This window comes from Triturus cristatus, chromosome 1_2 (assembly GCF_964204655.1).
Source record: "Triturus cristatus chromosome 1_2, aTriCri1.1, whole genome shotgun sequence".
Lineage (NCBI taxonomy): Eukaryota > Metazoa > Chordata > Amphibia > Caudata > Salamandridae > Triturus > Triturus cristatus.
In genome coordinates this window covers 107,017,281-107,042,160 of record NC_140580.1, presented here as the reverse complement: position 1 = coordinate 107,042,160, position 24,880 = coordinate 107,017,281, and the positions used below count along the sequence as shown (strand labels likewise).

The following is a 24,880-nucleotide window of genomic DNA, read 5'->3' as shown; positions in this document are numbered from 1 at the left end:
CTGTGGGGAAAAAGTTTCGCGGTAACGTTGTTTACCGTTTGTAAGAGAGTAAACAATGTAAAACCCCTTACTGTTGTATTTGGCAGAGAGGACACAATAACAAATCCCTTTATACTGAAGTTGTCAGACATTTCACATTGTAGAACTCATTCCTACTGCATTTCAGTGTTTACAACCACCTCTTATTGCATTTGTCAAAATAGCTGCAATGCAAACCTTTTCCTGTTGTATTTAGGGTCCCATGGCCTAATATGTTTTGGGCCCTGGGGCCTCAATTCTGTAAATGGAGGTCTTTCTCCTTTGCTGTCCTGGACTCTCTGTACCACAGCCCCTCAAACTGGGAATCAAACGCCACTTTCAGCACTTGTATCTCAGGGTAGTGCAGAAAAGCAGTTTAAGATCGACTCTAAGACATGAGTCAAAACTAATTAACGCACAAAAATAATAATAAATCAGTGTCTAGCAAATGCTTCTTTAATTGAACCCATAAGTACAGACTTTGCACAAACATAGATATATCATGTTTACAGTGTTTCAAGTGGACTTGCACAGTTAAACACCTCCTAAGAGAGCCTTATAAAATTACAGGGTGCAAATCATTTACCCCAAAGAAATATCACAGGGGAACCTAACATGGTACATCTAGTCTGTTCCTGTTGTGTATTTGAAACCAGGTGGCAATCTGCGCACCCACATTATCCAACCCCAAAACCCAGCACAGACCCTATATGGGCCTATTCCAACACATGGAGCTTTTCATGATCAGCATCGTTAGCCCTTCAGGCTTTGTCAAGTCATTCACAATGTAAATGAGATGCCTTTTGCCTTTGTTACCATATTTCAAAATCAATAAAGTAAGCCTATTAGATTTAACATGACATAAACATGAGCATGTGGTCCCTTCATAGAGAGACCCATTAAACAATTTCGGCAGATCCTAAGTATACAGGGACATGAACATTAACTGGCCTTCTTGAGACACAAGGCATTTACCGTGGCTGGATCTGAAAAGGGATATGTGTCCTAAACCCCTTTGTATTGCATTAGCCGGAGTTGACAATGTAAAACCCACTCCTATTGTGCTTGTCAAACACTTCAAAATGTCAAGCATCTTTCTCTGGTATAAATTATGGCATATATGGTATAAGTATATTTTATGGAGTTTACACCCTCCAATTGCATTTATCATAGACTTTACAATGTAAAACTGTTTCCTTACTCATTTGTCAGTGTTCACAATGTAAAACCCCTTCCTATTGCATTTCCGGTGTCTGAATCTAAAAAGGATATATATACTAAACTTTTCTATTGCATTTGTCAGAGAGTTGACAATGTAAAACCTACTCATGTTGTGTTGTCAAATAGTTCACAATGTAATACCCCTCCCTTTGGTGATTACCAATTAGATCACAATGTAAAACCCCTCCATGTTGTATTTGTTAGAAAGTTCACTATGTTAAGCCAGTTTATATGTTTTTTAACAAGCAGGTCAATATAAAACCTCTTCCTTTAGCAATTCATAGAATTCAGAATGTGAAACACCTTCGTACTGTATTGGTCATGATGTTTACAAACTTTTTTGAATCACGGTCCAAATTTTATAACGACAAACTTTCGAGAGCAAACTAGCGTTAATGGACATGAGGCAGGCGAGTTTTCAATGTAAATAAAGTGTGGTAGCGCACTGACGTTTACAGACAGCACATTTCCATTGAAATGGGCACTAAATTTGCACGGGTAATCAGTTTTACTGATAAAACTATGTCGCATAAAAAAGATAATGTCTGGAAATCGGGTTTCAGTGAATATTTATCATCAGTGCATTACCAAGTAAAGTGTCTTGATTTGTTTTAATCATATAAAAATCTTTGTTTCCATCACACTTCAGAATTACAAAACAAATTGTGCTTCTTTTTTGCTTTCCTAACTATTGAATGCACACAGTTCATTTACAGGTATTTACATTCTGTTGTGTGTTACAAAAAAGAAATACATCCTTCCTTTCATACTCCCTGAGCCCCAGCAAGATTTTCATATAATTCACTTTACTTTTCTTTCGCTGACTGCAAAGTGAGAGGAGTTTATAACCACCAATCCCAATGTTAAAAAAAAAATAAGCAGCATTTTGTCAGAATACATAGCTTTACATCTGACTAATGTCTTCGAAGTGCGGCAAATGTGCCAAGTTAAATACAGAATTTGCAGGCATTTTTATTTGTTTGGACTTTTGCGAACCGCCAAAAATCAACTCACGACCCACCAGTCCTAGTGTATTTGATGTGTGGAGTCCGTGTCACTTTCAGTAATGAGCAATTTAAGTACTTATTAGGCAGTCCAACACAACTAATTTTGAATCAGATGTTAGGAGAGACGATCAATATGTGGGTGGAGCCTGAGTCCATCACTTAGGGCTACTTCTTACAGCTCTTTTTCTGCTGATCACTTAAGCCCTCACAGAAAGCGGAATTGTCAAGTCTGAACAAAAAAATCAATGAAATTAGGGAAAATACAGGGTTTGTAACCAAAATTCTTATCTTCTATGATAAGCTGTGGGAATCCATGATATAAAATACCCATTTACAACCTTTAACATAGTGTACTAGCATCCACCCATATTGGCCTTTTAGATTTAACATATGCTTTTCACAATAAATATATCAGGCCTTCTGTCTTTGTCATAACTTTTCTTAATAAACAGATCAGACCAATGGCACCTGGCATACCTTTTCCCAAATGACCAGTAAGGCCTGCAGCCTTGATCACAAGCTTTCGCCATTACAATGCCGGACATACCATACTGAGTGTAAACTGTGTAATTCAAGCACTCTTTTTCAGTCCTCAACTTCTGCCCAATAAAATTCAGTAGTAAGATCAGCATGTGGTCGAAGTCAAAGGCCCTCTCTTCTCAAGTTCTTTTTCTGTTTATCACGCAAGGTCCACGTCACCTGCGCTATTATGACATACTTAAAAATGTAAGTAAGAGATCTGGGGCCAGATGTACTAACGTTAGGAATACTGATTTCCTAATTGCGATTATCTTTGAATCGCAAATAGGAAATCGGCATTCCTAATATATGAAACTCTTTAGAGTTTCATTAGTGAATCCTAGTGGGTCTCAAATCGACCTACCTCATGAATATTAATGAGGCAGGTCGCAAAGTGCAACTCTTTAAGAATAGCATCCTTCACAGGGATGGTGGCCTGCTGGGGTCAGCAGACCACCATGTCTGTGATCGCTTTTTAGTAAAGCATTTTTTTTTTTTTAATGCAGCCCGTTTTCCTTTAAGGGACCACTGCGTGCTCTTAAGAAATATTCTTTAACATTCTCACAGGCCAAGGGATCCCAAAAGGACCCCTTCCCATTTGCGAATGGGTTACCACCACTTTTTAAATGGTGGTAAAGTAATTACTGTTTTGCTACCTGAATTTGGTCACAAAAGAGTAATACATACCATACCAAATCGGTATTTGGAAGGGACGGGCAAAACACATCCAAATGCAAGTTGCAATTCGGTAACAAGTTACCGAATCGCATTTTCCACATCAGAAAAAACATTTTTCCGGTCACAAATCCGATTCTGGGAATTGGGACATTTGCGGCCGAAAAATGCTTTATACCTGTGGCTCCTGATCCGAAGTACAGTGTTATGTTCCTACTCTGGCAGAACTGTAATAACTGGCCCAGACTTCTCCAGGTAGAATACCAGGTTTTATGGACAAATGGAAGAGCATCACCAAAATGGACCTTTCCCCCTTCCAGGTCTCACTTAACTGCCAAACCGTCTTGCTAACATTCCTAGGGAACATTTCATCCTCAAGCACAGAACATAGCATGCAGCGCTGTATAAATGACACAACTACATAATGTGAGCTACCCCTTTCAGCTGTGTCTCCCATCTCCTTTTAGGAGCTGCACCCTGGAGCATCTCGCACCCAGCAGGCGCCCGGATCAACAGGCTCCGCAGGAAGCTCCAGAGGTAAGCATTTGAAATGTGCATTTCGTGGGGTTTTTGATTTCACAGCCTAATGTAGGGTGTGTTTTTCAGCTTTTTTTTTTTTTTTTTTTTAAACCGTTTATTGCAATCTCAAGTATATACAAGTATGGGCCTACAACCTTCCGGCCGGCCGCTAGAGTGACAGGAGCACCTGACAAACTTACAAAAGGGCACTTGGCGTTACAGAGAAGCAAATCAGGAGACATCAACGACGTGGGCCACATGACTCTGAGCCCACAATACGGTTTCATTTTATACACACGCAACAACATAGAAAAACACACCCGCAAGGCAACCCGCAATCGAAGGTAACCACACGTGCTCCTCGAATGAGGGACCCCGACCATCCACAGGAATCTGAAGAGGGGGAAGGGAAACAAGTCCAGGACTGGGGGAACTCTGTGCCCGGGGCTGGGGGAGGGGGTCAACTAGGGGGACGGAGCCGGTGAGGCAGCAGGCAGCAGTGGTGGCTCGCAAATACCCCCGCGGTAGGCGTTCCAGGGACCCCATATTTTCACCCACGCCCCAGGCTTGCCCCTCGCCACATACACCACCTTTTCTCGGAACATGCACCAATCCATATGTTCTTTCCAGGCCGACACCGCCGGGGGCCGCTGGGATCCCCACAGTTGAGCGATGTCACGCTTAGCTATCATATATCCCAGAGTCACCCATCGCGTCTGCGGAACCGAGTAATCAGTTGGTTCCCACACATTCAGCAAGCATCTCCTCGCTTCAGGCAACAGTGCGACATGCGTAACCAGACGCAGGACCTCATGCACACCACGCCAGAATCGCTCCACCTTCGGGCATTCCCACAAAATATGCAAAAAAGTCGCCAAAGCACCACACCCACGCTTACACAACCCATCCTCAGCATAACCCATACGCAGAAGCCTTGGCCCCGTCATGTAAACCCGGTGGAGTATCTTAAGCTGGACGAAGCGAAGGCGAGCCGGTATGGCCACCTCCTTCGGAGAGGCCACCGCGGAAATCCAGTCTTCGTCGTCCAACTCCAGCCCGTCGGCAATCCAAGCCTCATGGAGGCCGGTCAGCAGGCCCGAGCGGTCATTAATCAATTTTTTGTAAATGAGGGAGATCGTGCTATCCGGAACGTGGCCATCTAGCACTCTATCCTCCAGGGGGGAAGACTCCGGGATGGAGGCGGCGTCTGGGAAGACGGAGCCCAGCGCATGACGGACCTGCAAGTACCGAAAGTATTCACTGCCCTGCAGCTGAAACTCCGTCTGCAGCGTCTCGAATGTTTTAAATCCCCCTCTCGTCCAGAGGTCCCCCACTTTACTGATGCCAATCGTGTCCCACTTCTCGAAGCCCTTCGAGGTCCACAGGGAGCCCAACCGCTGAGGCGCATACAACGGCGACGCCCGGGTCAAACGGTCCTTCCACCCCATAGCTGCATTGGCCGCGTGCCACACCCGCACCATGACACGCGTGGGCCCCGTCAAGCGGGGATCCGGCGCGCCAGAGTAGAGTGCTCGATTGTAGTCGCCACCGGGCAGGAGCATCTTGTCCATTTCAAATGCCGGGTTCAAGGCGGGCCCATAGAGGCCGTGATTAATTGCAGCTAGCTGGGAGGCCCAGTAATACCGCTTAATGTCCGGGAGGGCAATCCCCCCGTCATACCACGGGAGCGTCAACTTCGCCAGGGCTATACGCGGCCTCCCGTCCCAGAACAGGCGGCGCTGTAGACTCTCCACCTCACGGAAGTAGCGCGCCGGGACTAGGTCCATAGTGTTCTGGAGAGCGTACAGGAAGCGCGGCAACGACATCATCTTAAACAATGCCGCCCGGCCGAGCGGCGAAAGCGGCAGGTGCCGCCAGCGCGCGACGTCCTCCTTCAAGCGCTGGAGGGGGGGAAGCAAGTTTCGCTCGTAGCGGGCCGCCGGGTCCAGCGTGATATAGACACCCAGGTACCGAAACCCCTGCGAGGCAATCTGGATCGGACATCCCCGCGGGAGGACGGGAGCCTCCCCGGAAAGCACATAGACACATGATTTAGCCCAGTTGATGACAAGGCCTGAGTTACGGCCAAAGGAGCGCAGGACATCAACCAGGACAATCAGTGATTTGCGCGGGGAGGCTAGGTACAAAAGGATATCGTCAGCGTAGAGGGACACGCGGTCCTCATACTCGGGGGTCCAACGGAGACCACGGATGGAAGGGTGCCACCGCAGCCACTCCGCCAGGGGTTCCAAGGCCAATGCAAACAGGAGCGGCGACAAGGGGCAACCCTGTCGCGTGCCCCGTCCCAGCGCGAACGGGGCCGAGACTCGCCCATTCACTACCACCTGCGCTAACGGGCCCGAGTACAACAATTTGACCCAGCTGATGAATCCCGGTCCAAATCCAAATTTCGCCAGCATCGCCCAAATGTATGGCCATTCGAGCGTGTCAAACGCCATGGTGGCGTCTAAGGACGCCAAGATGGCCGGCTCCCGCACAAACGGAACACGCGCGAGCACCCCGTGCAAGCGCCACAGATTGAGGGCCGTGTTGCGATGGGGGATAAAGCCAGACTGGTCTTGGTGGACCAAATCGCCCACCACGCCGACCAGCCGGTTGGCAAGCACCTTGGCAAGGATTTTGGGCTCCGCATTCAAGAGCTAGATAGGCCGATAGGAGGTAACCCGGTCTCGGGGTTTCCCCTCCTTGTGGATCACCACGATTGTAGCCAGACGTTGGTCCGGCGGGAGGGAGCCCCGCGAGTGGGCCGCAAGGAACATCGCGCGGAGGTGGGGTGCCAGTACGTCCGGTCGCAGCTTATACAACTCGATAGGGATGCCGTTCGGGCCCATGGCCTTGCCAGATGCAACCGAGCGTATAGCGAGGGCAATTTCGTCCGAGGTAGGAGCAGCATCCAACGACTCCCTGTCCTCCACCGAAAGGGAGGGCAGCGCGATATCTCGAAGCAGGGCATGAGAATCCGCCTCCGAGCAGGGAGAGACCGGGGAATACACCTCGCGGAAATAATCCGCGAAGCAAGAGACAATGTCTTCTGGCTCGGTGACACGTACACCATCCATCCTCTCAATCAGCGGAACCACACGACTCGCTCTCTCCTTTTTATCCAACCACGCAATCAATTTACCAGCCTTATCACCCACATCATACAGTCGCCCCTGTTGCTCTCTACTGAGGCCCCTGGCTGCCTCCGTGACGAGGGCCCTATAGGCCGCTTGCTTAAGGTGTAGAACATGCAGTGCAGCATCCGTCACCCCACTCCCCAAATCACCCTCTAGTTCAGTAATTTCGGCCTCCACTCGGGTCACCTCCTCCTGCTCGCGCCTCCGGGCATGGGATATGAAGGAGAGGGCCTCCCCCCTAATAACTGTCTTGAAGGCCTCCCAAAGGGAGATAGCCGAAGGGACAGACCCCACATTCTCCTCGAAATACCGCTGCAAGGATTTAATCAGGTCAGCGCGAATAGTGGGGTCGCGCAGATACCAGGGATTGATTGGAGCTACCCTGCCCTCCCCCCTCGGGAGGACACCAAAGTGCAACAGGAGCGGGGAGTGATCTGAAATACCCCGCGCCAGATGGCGCACCTCTCCCACCCTCCCAGCATAGGCCGCAGGGACAAGGATATGATCAAGCCGCGAGAGGCTACCATGGGCACCCGAATGGAAGGTGTATTGCAGCTGCGTGGGATGTTTTAAGCGCCAGCAGTCCACCAATCCCAATGTATCTAAAAGGCCGGACAGCCACGCCTGCGCCCGGGGGAGGTCCCTAGGGGGGTGACGATCCATAGTCCCAGAAACCACCGCATTGAAATCCCCCCCAACCACCAGAAGCCCCCCCGGAAGGTCAAGGAGGAGGCGCCCCAGGTCCGCAAAAGTGGTAGACTGTAGCCCCGGTGGGACATACACTGAAACAAAGACAACCACTTTGCCCTCCATTCTCCCCACCAAGGCAGTGTAGCGTCCCCTCTCATCATGGCGCACCTCATCTATTTCCAGCGGGAGCGAGTTCTTAACCATGATGCCCACCCCCCGCGAGCCAGACGTGAAGCCCGAGTGGGCCACCAAACGATAGCCACGCCGATTCATGGCAAAGAAGGAATTACCAATAAGGTGTGTCTCCTGCAGAAAGACCACATCTGGCGAAATTCGTTTCAGATACTGCAGGACCACACCTCGCTTAATCCTATCCCCCAGTCCATTAACGTTCCAAGACAACAAAGTCAAGTCCCTACCCCCCATCACATACAGAAGCCATCACTCGTCCCCCCGAGAGCACCTCAAAAACACCAATACAGTAAAGGGTTTGCCTTGCGGTAAAAACGAACAACACCCCACCCCAACCCACCCGTCCCAACAGAACTCCCCCCTCCCTGCACCCCTGCATGAGCCCGAACAGCCCCCCCAAAGTGCAGTGTGCCTGTCGACCCCATAGATGAAAACACTAACTAGTCCCCCAGAGGAGGAGGGAAAGCCCCCAAGAGACCCCGTACGACCTCCACGGGAGGGGAACTTACACAATCAGTCAATGATGACAATAATGTTGTCCAGAGCAAGGCCTACTATTAGTCCCTCAGTCCTGATCCGGCAAGCCCTCCCCACCAACCGCGCCCCCCCCACCCCCCCGGCCCCGATCCCCGGGCAAAGTGTCCAACCAGTCCCCGGCCGCCTCGGGACGATCAAAAAAGTGCGTGCGGCCATCCACCTCTACCCTCAACTTCGCTGGAAAAAGCATTGCATACTTGAGGTTCAGGTCCCGTAGGCGACGTTTGACTCCGAGAAAACTCAGTCTCTGCTTCTGGACCGCTGGAGTAAAATCAGGATAGAAGTTTACGTCCATATTGTGGAGTCTGACCGGTCCTTGTTGCCTAGAAGTCTGCAGGATAGCGTCTCTGTCCCGAAAGTTGAAGATCCGGGCAATGAGAGGCCTCGGAGGGGCTCCGATCTTAGGTCTCCCTCCGGGGACCCTGTGGGCACGTTCCACTGCGAAGAGTTTACTCAGCCCCCGGGGCTGGAGACGGGTGAGGATCAGGTCCTCCACAAACAGATCCGCCGCCTCCTCCTCACGTCCCTCCGGCACCCCGACAATGCGAACATTGTTCCTCCGGGCCCGACCCTCGGAATCTTCCAGTCGACGATCCATCAGGGCGCTCGCCTGGCCCAGTCGGCGCACCTCCTTTTGGAGGGCCGCCACGTCCGTTGTGAGGCCCGAGGTGGTGTGGGCCAAAGAGTCGACCCGGTCATTCGTCTTGGACAGATCGGCCCTCACCAGGCCCACGTCCACGAGGACCGAGTCAATCTTTGGCGCCAGAGTGTCAAAGCGCTGGTCCACTGAGGCCTTCATCTCGGCGATGGCGCCCATGACGTCCCGGAGGGTCGGATCCGCGGGCAAAGCAGGGGCATCAGTCGGGCCAACAGGGGACCTACGCGGCACCTCTGGAGATCCCTTCTGGAGGGTGTAGCGGTCCATGCTGTTAGACTGAGGGGCTGCGCCACGGCGGGTCGATTTCACCTTTGCCCGGTCGCCATCTTGTTTCGTGGACATGGCTCCAGTCCCCAAATCGTGCCAATCTCCTTGAAAGGGGCTGACAGACCGGTTCACGGGCTCCAGGGGAGGGCGACCACAGCTCCGAAGGGCGGATCACAGCTGGCGGGCCGGCAGGGCACCCCGATGAAGTCACACCACCGCACGCCGCCTCGCGACCCTACCTCGCTTGGCAGCAAGGAGGGCGCGAAAGCGAAAGTGAAAGTGCGGGGTACGCGAATCGCCCAGCCTCGCCCGCCGCTGTTGTTCACTTTGTCTCCGGATCGCCCCACAACTCCAATCCGGGGGGCCGGCGTGGAGAAGGCCGCAAACCTCAATCGATGCTCCCGCCGGTGTCCGAGGTCCGATTTGGAAACGGAAAACGGGTGGCACCTCAGCTCGGTCTCACGAACACAGTCCCCTCGTCTAGGACAGGATATAGTCAGGATTTATGCAGAAGGTCGCGGAGGTCCTCGGGAGCCTCGCACCTACGCGGCCATCTTGGTTGCGCGCTAGGCTCCTCCCCCCTGTTTTTCAGCTTTAAAGTAGGAGTCCTGTCCTGGGACCGATAGGCAGGTGTTCCCCTTCAAGTACGGGAAGCCACTCTTGACACCTCGTCCCGTGCCACGGCATGCTGCGCAAGGACATTCTTAATATCTCGGCAACCCTCAGCATCCCTCTGCGAAGTAACCCGAGGCATCCTCTGAGGCGACTCCGAGCCAGCTGACACGGAAGCCCGCACCCTCCTGAAATTTCAAAAAACAAATGTAAAAAAACTAGGGGTGGGCGGAATTTGTGTAGTTGCCCGCAAATTATCGCGAAATTGCTTTAAATCTCCGCGAGCACACGGAACTTTCGCGAAGACGCGGAGATTGCTTTTCCCGCGTGCTCGCGGGGAAATATGTCTCTAACTTGCCCATGCGGTTGCTAATGGGCGCGGCCATCTTGCTCGCGATGCTTATTTCCTGTTCCGGGTCGAATGACGTGTTCGCGATCGCAAACTCTCGCTGGATAGCGCAACCGGCTACCAACAATCCAACATCTCGTGGCGCACGCGAACGGATAGGAAAACTTGTCGGCGAATGCAGGGATCCGGTAAGTCGCTACCGTGCACACGAGAATGCATTTTTAAAGCGCGAGCAAGAAAATACTTCCACTTTTGCAGCGGATCGCGGAAGTTTCGACATCTCTGCGTTCTCCGCGGAACGCGGAAATGCCAAAACTTCGCAACTTCCACGAGCGGAACAGAAATTTTCACCCAGGCCTAAAAAAAACAAAAATAACAAAAAGTACACAGAGTGTGGAGGGTATCTGTATCTGAAGCAAGGTGTGAAATGCACATTAAAAACAAAAGGCCTTTTCAAATGTGGGACCCTTTGAGTGCGCTCATCCTTCTCTCAAACAGGCTCCCTGGCATCAGACTGCAGGCCTGAGTGAGTCGAGGCCCTGCAAGGGCATGAGGCTAAGAACTCAATTACAACACCCCACATTTGCAAATTTTCTTTAACACCCGCACCCCTTACCTCCCCCCTCATACACATCTGCTGTGCTGGGGAAGAAGCCTGCCTGCCACCTGCAGCCCCAAAACTTGAAAGGCCGCCGATAATTAGTGCGGGATTTGGAGGCGAGCAGGCCCAGCTTTTCCTCTCAACAGTTGCTGGAGCTGACGGAACAGGTGTTTGGGAGGGGCGGTGAGTGACGCAAGCGAAGGGGTGGTCTTTGGGCCACCAGTAATGCTCCACACTTCATGGAATGTCCGGACAGGAAGCTCTCTGCGAATAAGGCGACAGCGCCGTATTTTCGTTTTTTATATTTTTGGGTGGGGAGGATGTGCATATTGTACGAAACACCCAGGAAATCGTGCATGTTATGGCGTTTGTTTATGCAGCGCACACAATGAACGGGATTTGTTTTGTATGGTGTTGTTTATAACATGTCATTATCACCATATCTGTCACTCACAACATCGATTCCAGAAAGGTAAAATACGTATTCTAATTGCCTTCGCATGGTCAGGGTGGAGCAGGTGCCCTGCATCTGGCAATTTATAATTACATGCCTGACACACAGCCGTGTGACATGCGCTCAACACACTCAGCTATCTTACTGGTTAAAAGTGCATAAGCTGATAATATTGGGTTGAGTTATGACAGGAGGTGTCAAGATAGTTTACTCTGGTTACCCCGCGTGCCACTGGTCGCAATCCCGTTCAATTAACCTGCCACCCTTTCAAGGTTGATTAAACGAGAGTGCCCTTAAAATGCGTAACCTCGGTCTCTGTTATTACAGTATCTAGGTATCCCAGTAGGGTTTAAACACTTTGAGCTCAGGGGTGTGGGCACAATGCAATGTGTGCTTAAAATAATACATCTGAAAAGCCGGAATCTCAGGCCTGGTTCACAGAGTCATGGTTTGAACATTTTATGCCTCAAAAAGGGGATTTGCGAATGACCAAATTCTGCAAGCGTAGCTGCAGTTCCACAACTACAAATTTAGGGCTGGGGAAGAAAATACAGGTATTACTGGAAGGTCCTGTCTGCAAAAGCAGGTCGTTTCCTACAATGGAAACAGTAGGAAACGTGCAGCTGTGAACAGGAGAAGTAAATGTAGCCCCAAGATGGAAATGAGGAGAGAGCAACAACAGCTTCAATGTGGATGTGGGGCAAAAGGTGTTTTTTCATCAAACAAAAAAAAAAAGTTAGCATTGAATCCAGATGAAAATATTTTCCACCTGGTAGAAATTCTATATGTTTACATTTTAGTTGTAAATAATCCTGGGAAACTGTCTTTCATAGCTTTCCAAGAGTACTGCTGGAGTTCTTTGTAAATCCAATAAAAGCTGGAAATGTGCTGCCAACTGAGAAGTATTCAGATGGGATTACATTTCAGACTCGATTTTTCTAATAAATATGAATTGAACCGTAAGTTATGATTCTTGTATTGGGCCCTGAATACACGGATGATTTTAACACCGCTATGGAGTAACGTTTCCACATAGAGATTGTGGACCAAGAAACCTGTACTGTAGAGTTCAGTGAGAACCCAGCCTCCAAGACGTACCCAACCCCTCTCTTAATTGCTTACTATTTGCATAAACTGGCTCCAGCTTTGATGTTATTTTCTCAGTATTTTCACCCACACTGTCAGTGCTTTGCCTTTAAAGGAATGCGGTTATTGGTTGTAGCTCCTTCACAGCTGGATGTTGAGTGGATTCACTTGTCTTTCCACAAAGAGATGCAGTGTCCATTATTATCAGTGGTGAGCAATTGGTGATCCTTGGGTACATCTTCACTGAAGGCAGGGACCCAGTCACACAGCAATGTTTTCAGGTTTTCCTACGAAGGTTAACATATCTGTCTCTTATTAGTGGACTTTTGTGAGCTTCCTCTAGTCTCTTAGAGTCTTGGTGAGACAAGCTTGCCACTTAGTGTATTCTTGTTCTAGAGAGGCACCATGAGGATCAGCGTGTCATGCCTGTGCGAATTGTACACTAGGCCACTTCTCATCAACGTGATCTCAAGATGGAGTGGATGGCTTTGTGTTGAATGCAGAGAAGCTTGAAGGATATCCCGAACTCAAGAAGTCGCATGTGGTGCCCAACGATGGCGGTGATGTTGGAGAAACTGCAGCCTTCAGTCACTAGCTTTGACTTGTCCTGGTGAATTTGATCAAAAATAGCATGGATCATCCATATCCTCTCATCTAAGTAACACCTTAGCTTAGATTATGCTGCATAGCAGGGGGAAGAATCTATCTATCTATCTATCTATCTATCTATCTATCTATCTATCTATCTATCTATCTATCTATCTATCTATCTATCTATCTATCTATCTATCTATCTATCTATCTATCTATCTATCTATCTATCTATCTATCTATCTATCTATCTATCTATCTATCTATCTATCTATCTGTCTGTCTAAAAGGAAGTAGGAACTCTGAGTAGTTGTCAAATTTTAGGTGGAGAATTGCTCCTTTTTGCAGCAGTTTTTAAAGAAGGGATTAGCTAGTGCTCTCCACACCGAGCTTCAAAATGACAAAATACTTTTAGCACTCCAGACACAGTATTACATCTTTGGATTGGTAAAATACCACCCAAGCTAACCTGGAATGGGAAAAGAAAGCAGTCCCTTACATTTGTTTAGCTCTTTTTAGAGTCCATCAGAGAGGCATAGCTTTGTCTAGACGTACGGTAGCATCCAGTATGAGTCAAAGCAATACCTTTTCAGGCTTAGAGTGCTGCATAAATTATGCAAAAAATGAAGTAGGGAACTCTGGGTTGTTCCCAAGTTTTAGGTGTAGGCCTAGCAAAACAGACATTTGAGGTGAGCATGTTTAGAGTGTTGTTGGTGTTGCAGAGTAGTCCATATAAAGGAGATGCTTTATTTCTATATGTGCAGTAACTGTAAATTATCTAGCATTCTGTAAATTACTCCATTAGTGGTGTGTTTCCAACTTCTCCCAAATGGCAATGCAGCACATCTCCACTGTACATAAACAGCAGAAGGTATTCCATAAGATTTCTGAAAGTGCTTCCACTGATACCTTAAAAAATGTCCTAACTCTTTAAAGTGATAAGGTTACCATTTGGCTTGATGCCAATAAAGGCCTTAATATCGTAGCAATAGAAAAAACAGGGATTACAAGTGGGACCCCGAGTTTTGCCTCAGAAATGAGGAATTACCGGGTGTTGGAAAATGGCTCCTCCTCTCTTTCTGGTTTTGTTTTTGCTGGCTTTAGGACTATGCACACTTTATCACTGCTAACTAGTGCTAAAGTACATGTGCTCTCTCCTTAAAACATGGTAACATTGGCTCATATCCACTTGGCATATTTAATTTACTTATAAGTCCCTAGTAAAGTGCACTACATGTGCCCTGGGCCTGTAAATTAAATGCTACTGGTTGGCCGGCAGCACTGCTTGTGCCACCCACATAAGTTGGCCTCTAACCTTGTCTCAGGTCACCATTGCAAGGCCTGTGTGTTCAGTTTACTGCCACTTCAACTTGGCATTTAAAACTACTTGCCAAGCCTTAAACGCCCCTATTTTTACATATAGGTCACCCCTAAGGATGGCCCTTGGCAACTCAGAGGACAGAGTGCTATGTAAGCATAGGGGAGGACATGGGCTTGTATGATTTAAATGCCCTGGTAGTGAAAAACAGCCTATTTAGTTTTCCTCCACGCTGAAGCCTACTTCCCTCATAGACTAGCATTGGAAATTCCCTTACGTGCTTCTAAGTGGTAATTCCTGATCCCAGGGGAGTAGCTTTATCATGTTTGGTATGGGTGGAATAGTAGTGATAAATGCCCTTTGCTGGCAAGGTTGGATTTCACACTATTAGTGCAGGAATGCCACTTTCATACAGTGGGCATTTTTCTGCTCTTAACTTTTCTCTTTGTGACCTCCAGCCTGTCTCCAATACCCATCTGGATTGTGTGACAGATCCCATTCGTGCATTACTCCCCGACAGCCATAAACCCAAGAGGGCCAGGTGTGGCTGAACACCCCTCTGCATAAATCTGCATTCCGATGTCTGGTCTGGACAGATGGGAGGAAAGGGGGCTCACACTTGGACATCAAGGAGTAATGACCTGACCCCACGCAATGGCTGGTGATCCTGATAGATAACCTGGCAAGCAGGACTGGCTTGAAAGTGGTGCTCATGCATTTCAAAACCACTCTTTGTAGTTTACCTGCCACATCAAAGGCACATTTGGGAATAAGTACTGGGACCCTGAACGTCCCAGATCAGACACTTCTTGACCTACACCGAATCTCCAACAGAAGAACTGTGGTGCTGCTCAAAGGACTCAACTGGACTGTATTTCTGGAAGGACTGCTTTCCTACTTGTTGCCCTGCTATCTGCTGCTCTCTGACTCTGCTGGAATTAGGGCTGGACTCTGCCTTCCCTAAAAAGTGATATCCAAGGGATTGATAGCTTGCCTCTTGTTTCTGAAGTCTCAGAGACACAAAAGTCTTCCTGCAGTTCTGCTGATGCTGCTGGACTCTTCCTTCTGTGAGCCCTACCCTTCCCTGAGGTGCCCTCTCCAGGTTCTGGGCCTCAGAAATGGGTTCTGCAGCTGAGTTTCTGCCAAATCCATGCAACGCAGCGCGAAGGCCTGCAAAGCTTCACCGCAAAGCTGACAGCTCTTGGAACTGACGCTGGACGATCCAAACCCTTGCTGGGCAGACTACGCCCTGGGATCCAAGGTACTGTGTTCAGTGGAGCCGCGCTTCAATCACGGTCGTCCTGAACTTTGGATTTGCACCAGTCCCTCGCAACTTGAAGTAACCTTTTTAACGCTACCTGCTTCTAAGTGTTTTACTGCATTTATTTCTTCAACAATCAATATTTCGATTTCTACTTGATGGATTTTGATTGTTTTGGTCTTGTTTAACTCACATAAATAGTCTCTTATTTTTGTGGTGTATTTACTGTGTTGTTGTATGAGTTATTGCACACATATTTTACACATTGCCTTCTAACTTAAACCTGCCTGCTCTGTGCCAAGCTACCAGAGGGTGAGTACAGGATAATTTGGGAATGTGGTGTGATTTACTCTGACTAATATTGTGGTCCCTACTTGGACAGGGTGCTTATTTCTGCCAACTGGAGACCCGAATTCTAACGCCAGGGGGAATGAGTAATTTGATTCTCCATTCTTCCCAGTATTTCACCTTTATGCTCTGCCTCCTTTCTGTAGTGAGAGTCCCTGAGTGAGCACTATGAGGTAGTTGGGAGTTTTTAGGGTATAGTCGAGGGTAACTTTAAAGGGTAATAAGTGGTTTTAGGGTTCAAGGAAGAGAAGCATTAAGGGGTAATTAGGGTTTTTAGGGTCGAGGGCTGGGTAGCATTAAAGAACAGTAAGGGGTGTGTAGGGATCAAGGAAGGGAGTGTTAAGGGGTTTGTAGAGCTGAGGGGTAGTTGTAATAAATGTGCTTTTCACTAAAGGACCCACCCAAACCCTGCACTCCCGCTTTGGGGGCAAATATACCACTGCACCTTTAAATAATACACTTTGAGCAGCACCCCCTTGTGGAAATATGGATTTTTATGATCAGTTATGTCCCCTATCTTGGACCCCAACGGTTTCATGTATAAATCACAAGTACATGTATGTTTCCTCCAGTTCCAGTTATGAAGACGCAAACACATGTGCGTCCACCGCCAACATGTCCTCTTTCAGATCCGCCATGAATGGGTCGGATATTCCATTCCTAAGTATGAAAGGCCACCGGCTTTATATGGTTCATTTATCCCATTTTACAGTCCAGGCGAGTAGGCCCTGATTCTGCCATTAAGCCTTTCCCTGCCTTCTGTCTCTGAAAGCTCCAGTCTGAGCTCGCATCTGTATCCATGAACTTTGTCCTACTCCCTGCGCGGCTAACGGTGCCTGACTCCAGCCTGTTGCCTGCCAAAAACTGTATTTCACCTTCGAGATTATCTGCTCCACTCCCTATCCAATGCATTCCTGTCTAGTAGTTTAAGTAAACATTCTTCCAGCTACCGAGCAAAAGGGCCCGGCTTCTCTGTCTTTATGCAAGTAATTCATAGCCCTGTTACTATGGAAGATTTCTGCCCTCGCATCTAGTGTAGACACTTAGACGCTTGTACACGCACTCACAGTCAGTATAGAATAGATTTTGTTCGAAAGACCTTTCTTTTTGGATAACATAGTTCTTTAAACATAGGATGTTAGATATGATTTGGGATTAGGTTGACTTGACCCCCCAGACTTCTGTCTCCACATATAGAGCTAAATGTCAAGTCCCCTTCACCCCCTAGTTGCACGTCAATTGCACGTCATGCTGCTGCGCGCGCATCTCTGCCAAGTATTTCTGCTGACATTGCGAAATTCTTTCATGAAACCACCCATTTATGACATCATACCTGATGACGTTCTTTAGTTACGCCCAGTTACACCCACTTTAGTTACGCATGTATGTTTTAATCTTTGTTATCAATTGTTACGCCTCCTGCATCTTTTTCACTGTAATGCCTATTGTATAAAAATGATTACTTGTCAATAAAGTATGGTCCTTCACTTCCTGAACCTTCGTGGTGATGGAATATGGAGTCCATCAATTCGAATTGATTTTTGGAATAAAGCCCGTTCCGAACCTCTAATACCACGGATTCTGCCTCTTATTTTACTGAGCTATTATTATAGATTTTCCGCATCAAATTAAGTACCAGTAATTAAATTATTTACCACATATATGGCGCCCGAACAGGGACACTTTCTCATCTCACGCGCCGGAGGTACGTTGCAGGCCCGGTCTCCTGTCACAGCTGGACGGACAACAACGCGTACCCACAGGATTTCCTGTATCTCCCTCCTGCCGAGCGGGGGTAACTGAGGCTGCGATCAACACCCAGACGAGGCGGTGAGAAGTGCGAAGTATCCCAACCAGAGCCTAGCTGAGAGAGCAAGATCCGAGGTATACAGAGGCCCACCAGTTTCCGAAGTTTCCGAAGTTTCGAGTCGAGTCCAGTCCGGTTCAAGTCCAGTTCAGTTCAGTTCCGAGGCCTTCCGTTTCGAGCTACCCGGTGAGTACCATTGTCGGGGAGGCGTTCTGACGTGCACATAGTTTGTGCCGGTCAAGACGGGTTTGGGTACACAAATCCGGTCTGCACTGTTTCGGCAGTGTATCTGTACTGTTTAGCAGTATATCAAGTATGTCTAGTATATAATTCAGAATTATTTAGTTAGTACCGAGTATTATGCTTAGTGACTAAATGGCCATCATTGTTTGTTCATTCAATGTTAAATGTTAAAATGTTTTAAATACGTTCTGCATATTGTGGTGTGAATGACTGTTCATTATTGTGTTTTGTGGTATTAAACGTGTTCAAAATTAGGTATCAGATCAGTTCTCAATATGCCGCTCTTTTCGAAATTAAGACAGATCAAAACTAGAAAAGGGGTACTCGAAGAAGCTGTTCCCATTCCTCCTAGGGACACTCCAGGGTATTTCATGTATCATAAACATGGCCTAGACGCCATATTATTTCTTGATTTATGGGTAGACTACACCAAGGAATTACCAGAAAGTCAGAGGTGGCCCGCAGCTGGGACCTGGGATGCAGATTGCATCATGAAAGTAGAGGAAGAATTATGGAAAAAGAAAGCTAGACAGTCACAGAAAGACGCCATTGAATTATGGCGTAAAGAATCATATAGACGTACAGAAAAAGCACTCAGACAGGAAGAGAAAAGTAAAGAGAATTCAAATAAAGTTCGAGAAAATCTATTAATTGAAGAAGGTACTCGAGTAAAGTCAGAACAAACAGACAGACAAAGAAATGCCCTTATGAATGGTATGTATCCTCTTCTGGCCGAAGGGTTACCTAAGGCTACACCGGAGATACCAAAAGACTTGCCACCCCCATTGTTTCCGATAAAAGTACATCCCAAAGGGCATCCCAGAACCGCAGAAGATGTTTTTCTTTCCTCTTATTTAGACGACGCAGCTCCCGAGTATGCTAATGCTGCGCCACATAGACCGCCTGCAGAGGGGGTTCAACGCCAAGACCCTCCTCCGTCTGTACCTCCGCAACAGCAAACTCCGACACAAGTTCCGGCAAGCACATCTGTTTCTACATCTGTATCCACACCTATGGTTGCTATATCACGTTCAACGAATCCTTTCACACCCAGCACCTCAGGTGGTGCTACCGGAGGTACATCAAACATTTTTTCCACGCCACCCAGAGTAAATAAACTTTCCTTTCAAGAATTAGCCCACCAACGTACGCCCAAACTAGTAACTCCCGAAACGCTCAAGGAACTTCTAATAGATTGTAGATATGACCCTGTGCCCGGAAAAGGGGACGAAATGCTGCTGGCATCATTACGTATCCGACGAGCTGCAATATATTTAGGGAGGCTACCAGGAATGACTACACATTTAGAAAATATATATCACTTTGTCCAGTCAGGACGAGATTCTGAGAGTATTAACAGAGCCATGGAGTACCAGAAAGTGGAAATACAGGGGGAACTGTTACGTTTCCTCATAAACTGTGTGATCAGAAATCAAGACCGACCAGGGGTAAATCCGGAAGAAATGCAAATTCTTACCACATGGAGTAGGAATATATCAGAGGGGAGACATGATAAACGATCATGTATAGTAGCTATGTGCCGCAAGATCCGCAAAGAAATCGAACGAATACACGAAGAAAGATTAGCAGTAGACGAGCCTGAACAAACAGAGGAGGAGGAAGAATTAGAACTGCCCACAGGACAGTTAGAAACCATGGCCTATGTAGGTAGAGGAAGATCTTGCAATAATACTAGATGCTTTACTGATCCGATACGTCCGATACGTCCAGATAATAGCAGAATTTTCCAGACTCCTATAATAAATATAAGGTCCCCCGAACATTCGTTCCAAGCCGCTGACAAATTACTCCGAGAACGAAGGGGTTATCATATACTCGATTCTATGGACGAACAAGAATTAGCCAGGTCAGCCGTTCACTGGGTTGATAGTCCCGGAAAATATAGTGATGATACATTAGCGCACACGTTTTTGAACCTCACCCCAGATGAACAGCGTTTAGCTGGTATCTATATGATTCAACAACTCCTTATATTATATAAAAGCCAACACTCCGATCCTGGCCCCTTACCTGATATATTGACTGAATTACTCACGAATAAATGGAGAGGTTCAGGTACTGAGTTAATTAGAGAAATCCTAGAATCCAGAAAGCAGTACATTCTTTTTGTATGTCCCGAACATGTCTCACTGCCCATCAAGGAAAGAACGACGTATTACATGGATAGACAGAATCCCTTACGCGAAGTCCACCCGATAAAAGGTGAGGACAATCAGTTTAAACGTGTGTTTGTATACACACCCATATCCAAAATAGAACTATTAGAAATGAAGAAAGTGGTACCCAATCATGACAAAGACCCAGCGGGTTTCCACCGTGAAATTAAAGACATGTTGCTCATGGGAGAGTATACCTATCCCGACATTATGACAATATTGAAGGTATTAATGCCTGCGGGCATTTACGAAAAACTCAAGGAAAAGGATTGGGAGGTGGGAGACCAAAAGATAGATTGGACAGCATTAGAAAACGAAGAAAAAGCTCGAGGTCCAGGTTCAGGGCTTGGGGAAAAGACCAAAACACTACCAGGTTTACTAGTACAGGTACTGCCACGTTTATTAACTACGAAAAAGGAAGACTGGGGTGCAATCTCAGCCTGTAAACAAAAACCAGATGAAGACACTAGTGATTTCTATGCCCGATTCGAAAAATGTTTTGGTATAAATAGTGGAATAAAAGCAAGTAGCGAATCGTATCCACATCTGTTTGTGACAAAATTAGTTGAAAATTCCTTGCCCCAAGTTAAGAATAGAGTATTGAAATTCGAGAGTACATGGCAAGGTAACACTCCGTCACAAATGTTACAAATGCTACAGTACCATCACAATAGAATTAGAGAAGAACAAGAACGTGAACAAAGACGCATGAAAGACACGAAAATGAAAATGCTAGTTTCCCAGACAGTTCCAGCTGACGGTCATAAAAAGGGTATGACACAGTCCAGTGTTTCAGCAGGTCCTGTAAAAGGGACATGCAACTATTGTAAACAGCCAGGTCATTATGTACACGATTGTCCAGTTTTAAAACATAATATCGCCATAGGTAATACAAAAGAAAGACCACGGCCACTTAGACAGGATCAGAATCAACAAGGAGCTCCGCAGCATGCACAGTCCATGCCAGCTCCGCAACAGTCTATGTCAGCTCCACTACCGCAGCCTATTGCTGCCACACAAACAACGACACGACAGATGTACCAGACCGCACAGTATGACTATCCTGATTATCAACGATACTCATGAAACAGCCTAGAGAGGGAAGTTGGCTTACCCCTTATCGAGGTCCCTGTAGATCAAGAAGGACCTTATGTACACAGTGAACTATTAGGCCAAGATAGAAAATTTTTACTTGATACAGGGGCAAGCCGAACAACAATAAAACGTAGTGAAGTTCCAGGGGCACCCCTCTCAGGCTCACAGAATATTTCCCTTGGTTTTTCAGGAAAACCTATCATTAACGAAGTATCACAGCCTCTACCACTTACGATTGGTCCCTTGACACGAACTACAGATTTATTACTTACTAAATCATGTCCAGAAAACTTGTTAGGTATAAAAACATTGAAAGCTCTAGGAGCTATAATATGTTGTTCTCCGGAAGGAGTAAGATTGTTTTTACGTGATTTCAAAGGGCACTATGTGTCCCGAGACATGGATGACCGACTGCAGACTTTACCCACACATTTATGGGCACAAGGCCCTACAGATGTTGGTTGCATGAACATTACACCATATCGAGTCACACTAAAGGCAGGAGTGGTACTACCACGAATGCGACAATACAAGTTACCCCCAGATGCTGTAGTGGCTTTACTGCAAATCATTGACGAGCTTATTACCCAAGGAGTGGTTGTGGAAACCGACTCCAATGTATGTAATTCACCGATAATTCCGATTCTTAAACGAACTGATCCAAAAGCCCCGCCAGTATATCGATTGGTTATTGATCTGCGCGAATTAAATAAATGCATTGTACCACAATACCCCGTAGTCCCAGACATTTCTTCATTACTGACAGCCATTGATTCCGAAGCAACATTCTTTACTGTAATTGATCTCAAGAATGCCTTTTTCAGCGTCCCAATAGATCCGGAAAGCCAATACTTATTCGGATTTAGTTTAAATGGACGAAGCTTTAAATTCACACGCGCACCTCAAGGATTCACAGAAATCCCCAGCATCTATAGCCAAGCACTGAAACGAGAACTTGACAGTATCCACATGCCAGTCAACACTGCCCTGCTTCAATATGTCGATGATCTGCTGATCACCGCTAGAAGCGAACCTGAATGTGAAAAAGCCTCACTGACGGTTTTACAATTTTTGGCCGAAAAGGGGCACAAGGTGTCCCCTTCTAAGCTGCAATTCTGTGTCCAGCGAGTTGTTTACCTTGGTCACTCGCTGTCCAAGGAGGGAAGGCAGCTCACACCAGATCGCATCCAGTTAATTGCTAACATGCCAACACCCAAGACACAAAAGGAGGTGTGGGCCTTTATAGGCCTCACCTCATATTGTAGGCAGTGGATCCCGCAGTATGCATTTCTAGCAAAACCACTCATTCAGTTGACAACACAGGAGGCAGCCACATCGACTGTTCTCCCTTGGACTCAGGAACATGCACAAGCTTTTGAAAGCCTAAAGAAAGCTTTATGTCAAGCGCCTGTTTTAGCAACACCATGTTACAATAAACAGTTTACACTCTTTGTTACAGAACGCGAAGGTACTGCCTTGTCAGTACTCACACAGGAACAAGCAGGATCACACAAACCATGTGCTTATTTTTCTAGTACATTAGATCCCGTAGCTCAGGCTCTGCCTACGTGCCTGAAATCAATGGCAGCGACAGCTTTAGCAATCAGACAAAGCGATGCCATAGTGTTAGGACATCCATTGACAGTACAAGTACCACATGCAGTAGAGGTTCTCTTGAACCGCACACAAACACAACACTTGACTATAGCACGACTCACTGGTTACGAATTAACATTATTTCAGCCACACATAGAAATCAGACGTTGTAGTACATTGAATCCTGCCACACTGTTACCAGTAAATGGAACAGACCCACTTGCACATGATTGTATTGAAGTTATCACTATCACGACGAAACCTAGACAAGACTTGACAGACGTCCCATTGTCAGACCCAGACCTGACGTTGTATGTAGATGGTTCATGTATGAGAACTAGTACAGGAGAGTTAGTGGCCGCTTACGCAGTCACAACAGACACTGAAATCATTGAAACAAATTGCATAAATACCTTGTCAGCTCAAGCCGCAGAGCTCATCGCTCTGACACAAGCCTGTATTCAAGCTACGAATAAAAAAGTCAACATATACACAGATTCACGTTATGCATTCGGAGTTGTACATGACTTCGGCGTGCTGTGGCGAGAGAGAGGTTATTTAACTTCTCACGGTGCCCACATTCAGCACGGACCCCTCATTCATGCCTTATTAGATGCAATACATCTACCCACTGCAATATCAATTATGAAATGTAAAGCTCATACGAAAGTTACTGATATCATTTCTCAAGGCAATGATCTAGCTGACAGAACAGCTAAACAGACTGCTCAAACTCAAACATCTGACATGACAAAGACAATAGTCCCGACACCAACACATTGCATGATGGTTAAGGATCCCGCTCTTGACGTAATTGACATACAGACACATGCTACACCAGATGAAATAAAGAAATGGACTGAATTAGGAGGGATCCAAACGGATCAAGGATGGATGACGAAGGAAAAATCTGTGTGGTTCCTTCCTGATTCAATGGTCCAAGTTATCATTAATACTGTACATAGTCCAGCGCACCTAGGAGAAAAAGCTATGCTAGACAGCATTCAACACATTTGGTTCAACAAACATTTACGAGCAGCAGCTAAACAAAAAGTTCGTACCTGTATGATTTGTTGTCAGTTTAACCCAGGTAAAAGCATTCCCGTAGAACAAGGTGGATTTCAGCCTCCTGATCACCCTTTTGAAGTCCTCCAGATGGATTATATCCAGATGGAACGATGTCGAGGATTCAAATATGTTCTCGTAGTTGTCTGTGCTCTTTCCCGTTGGACAGAGGCATACCCGGTTTCAGATTACACTGCCCCGACTACTGCCAAACAGTTGGTTCGAGAATTCTTCCCACGGTACGGTTTACCACGTGTTGTCTACTCAGATAACGGCCAGCCGTTCTCATCCGAACTAATGAAACACGTTTCACTTTTGTTAGGCTATCAGTGGAGATTTCACTGTGTCCGACACCCCGAGGCAGCAGGTCTCGTGGAACGACATAATCAAACTCTGAAAATTAGATTGTCCAAAATATGTAGAGAGAAAGGTGTCGACTGGGTAGTAGCCTTACCAGTTGCACTCTTTTACATGAGAATGGTAGCGCACTCTCGAACAGGGCTATCCCCTTATGAGGTGATCTTCGGTAGACCACCAAATATGTGGGGGACGCCTATACCACGCAAAATAACTGATGTTAACTGTAATATGCTGACAGATTACTTGGCTTCCTTGATGTCTGCACTACAATCTTGTCGTTCACAGGTAGCTGCAGCCTTTCCCGATAACACCGAGGTGAAACCCCATGACGTAATTCCCGGGGACTTGGTGTTAGTGAGGAACTTTGACCGGAAGTCTCAGCTGGATCCTAGGTGGAAATCGCCTCAACTCGTACTGTTAACCACGAGGACAGCCGTGAAGATCGAAGGTCGAAAAGGCTGGATACATTCAAGT

General features: G+C 47.0%; 1 protein-coding gene across 2 annotated transcripts in view; it reads left to right on the top strand.

Annotated features, from left to right (window-relative positions):
- LOC146866908 (uncharacterized) overlaps positions 1–24,880 on the top strand; it is a 783,565-nt gene that overhangs the window by 328,469 nt on the left and 430,216 nt on the right. For both annotated transcript variants that reach the window (XM_085603053.1, XM_085603047.1), the window contains exon 12: positions 3,908–3,977. In XM_085603053.1, the coding sequence (XP_085459179.1) occupies positions 3,908–3,977 (70 nt within the window). The remainder of the gene's footprint in view (positions 1–3,907; positions 3,978–24,880) is intronic.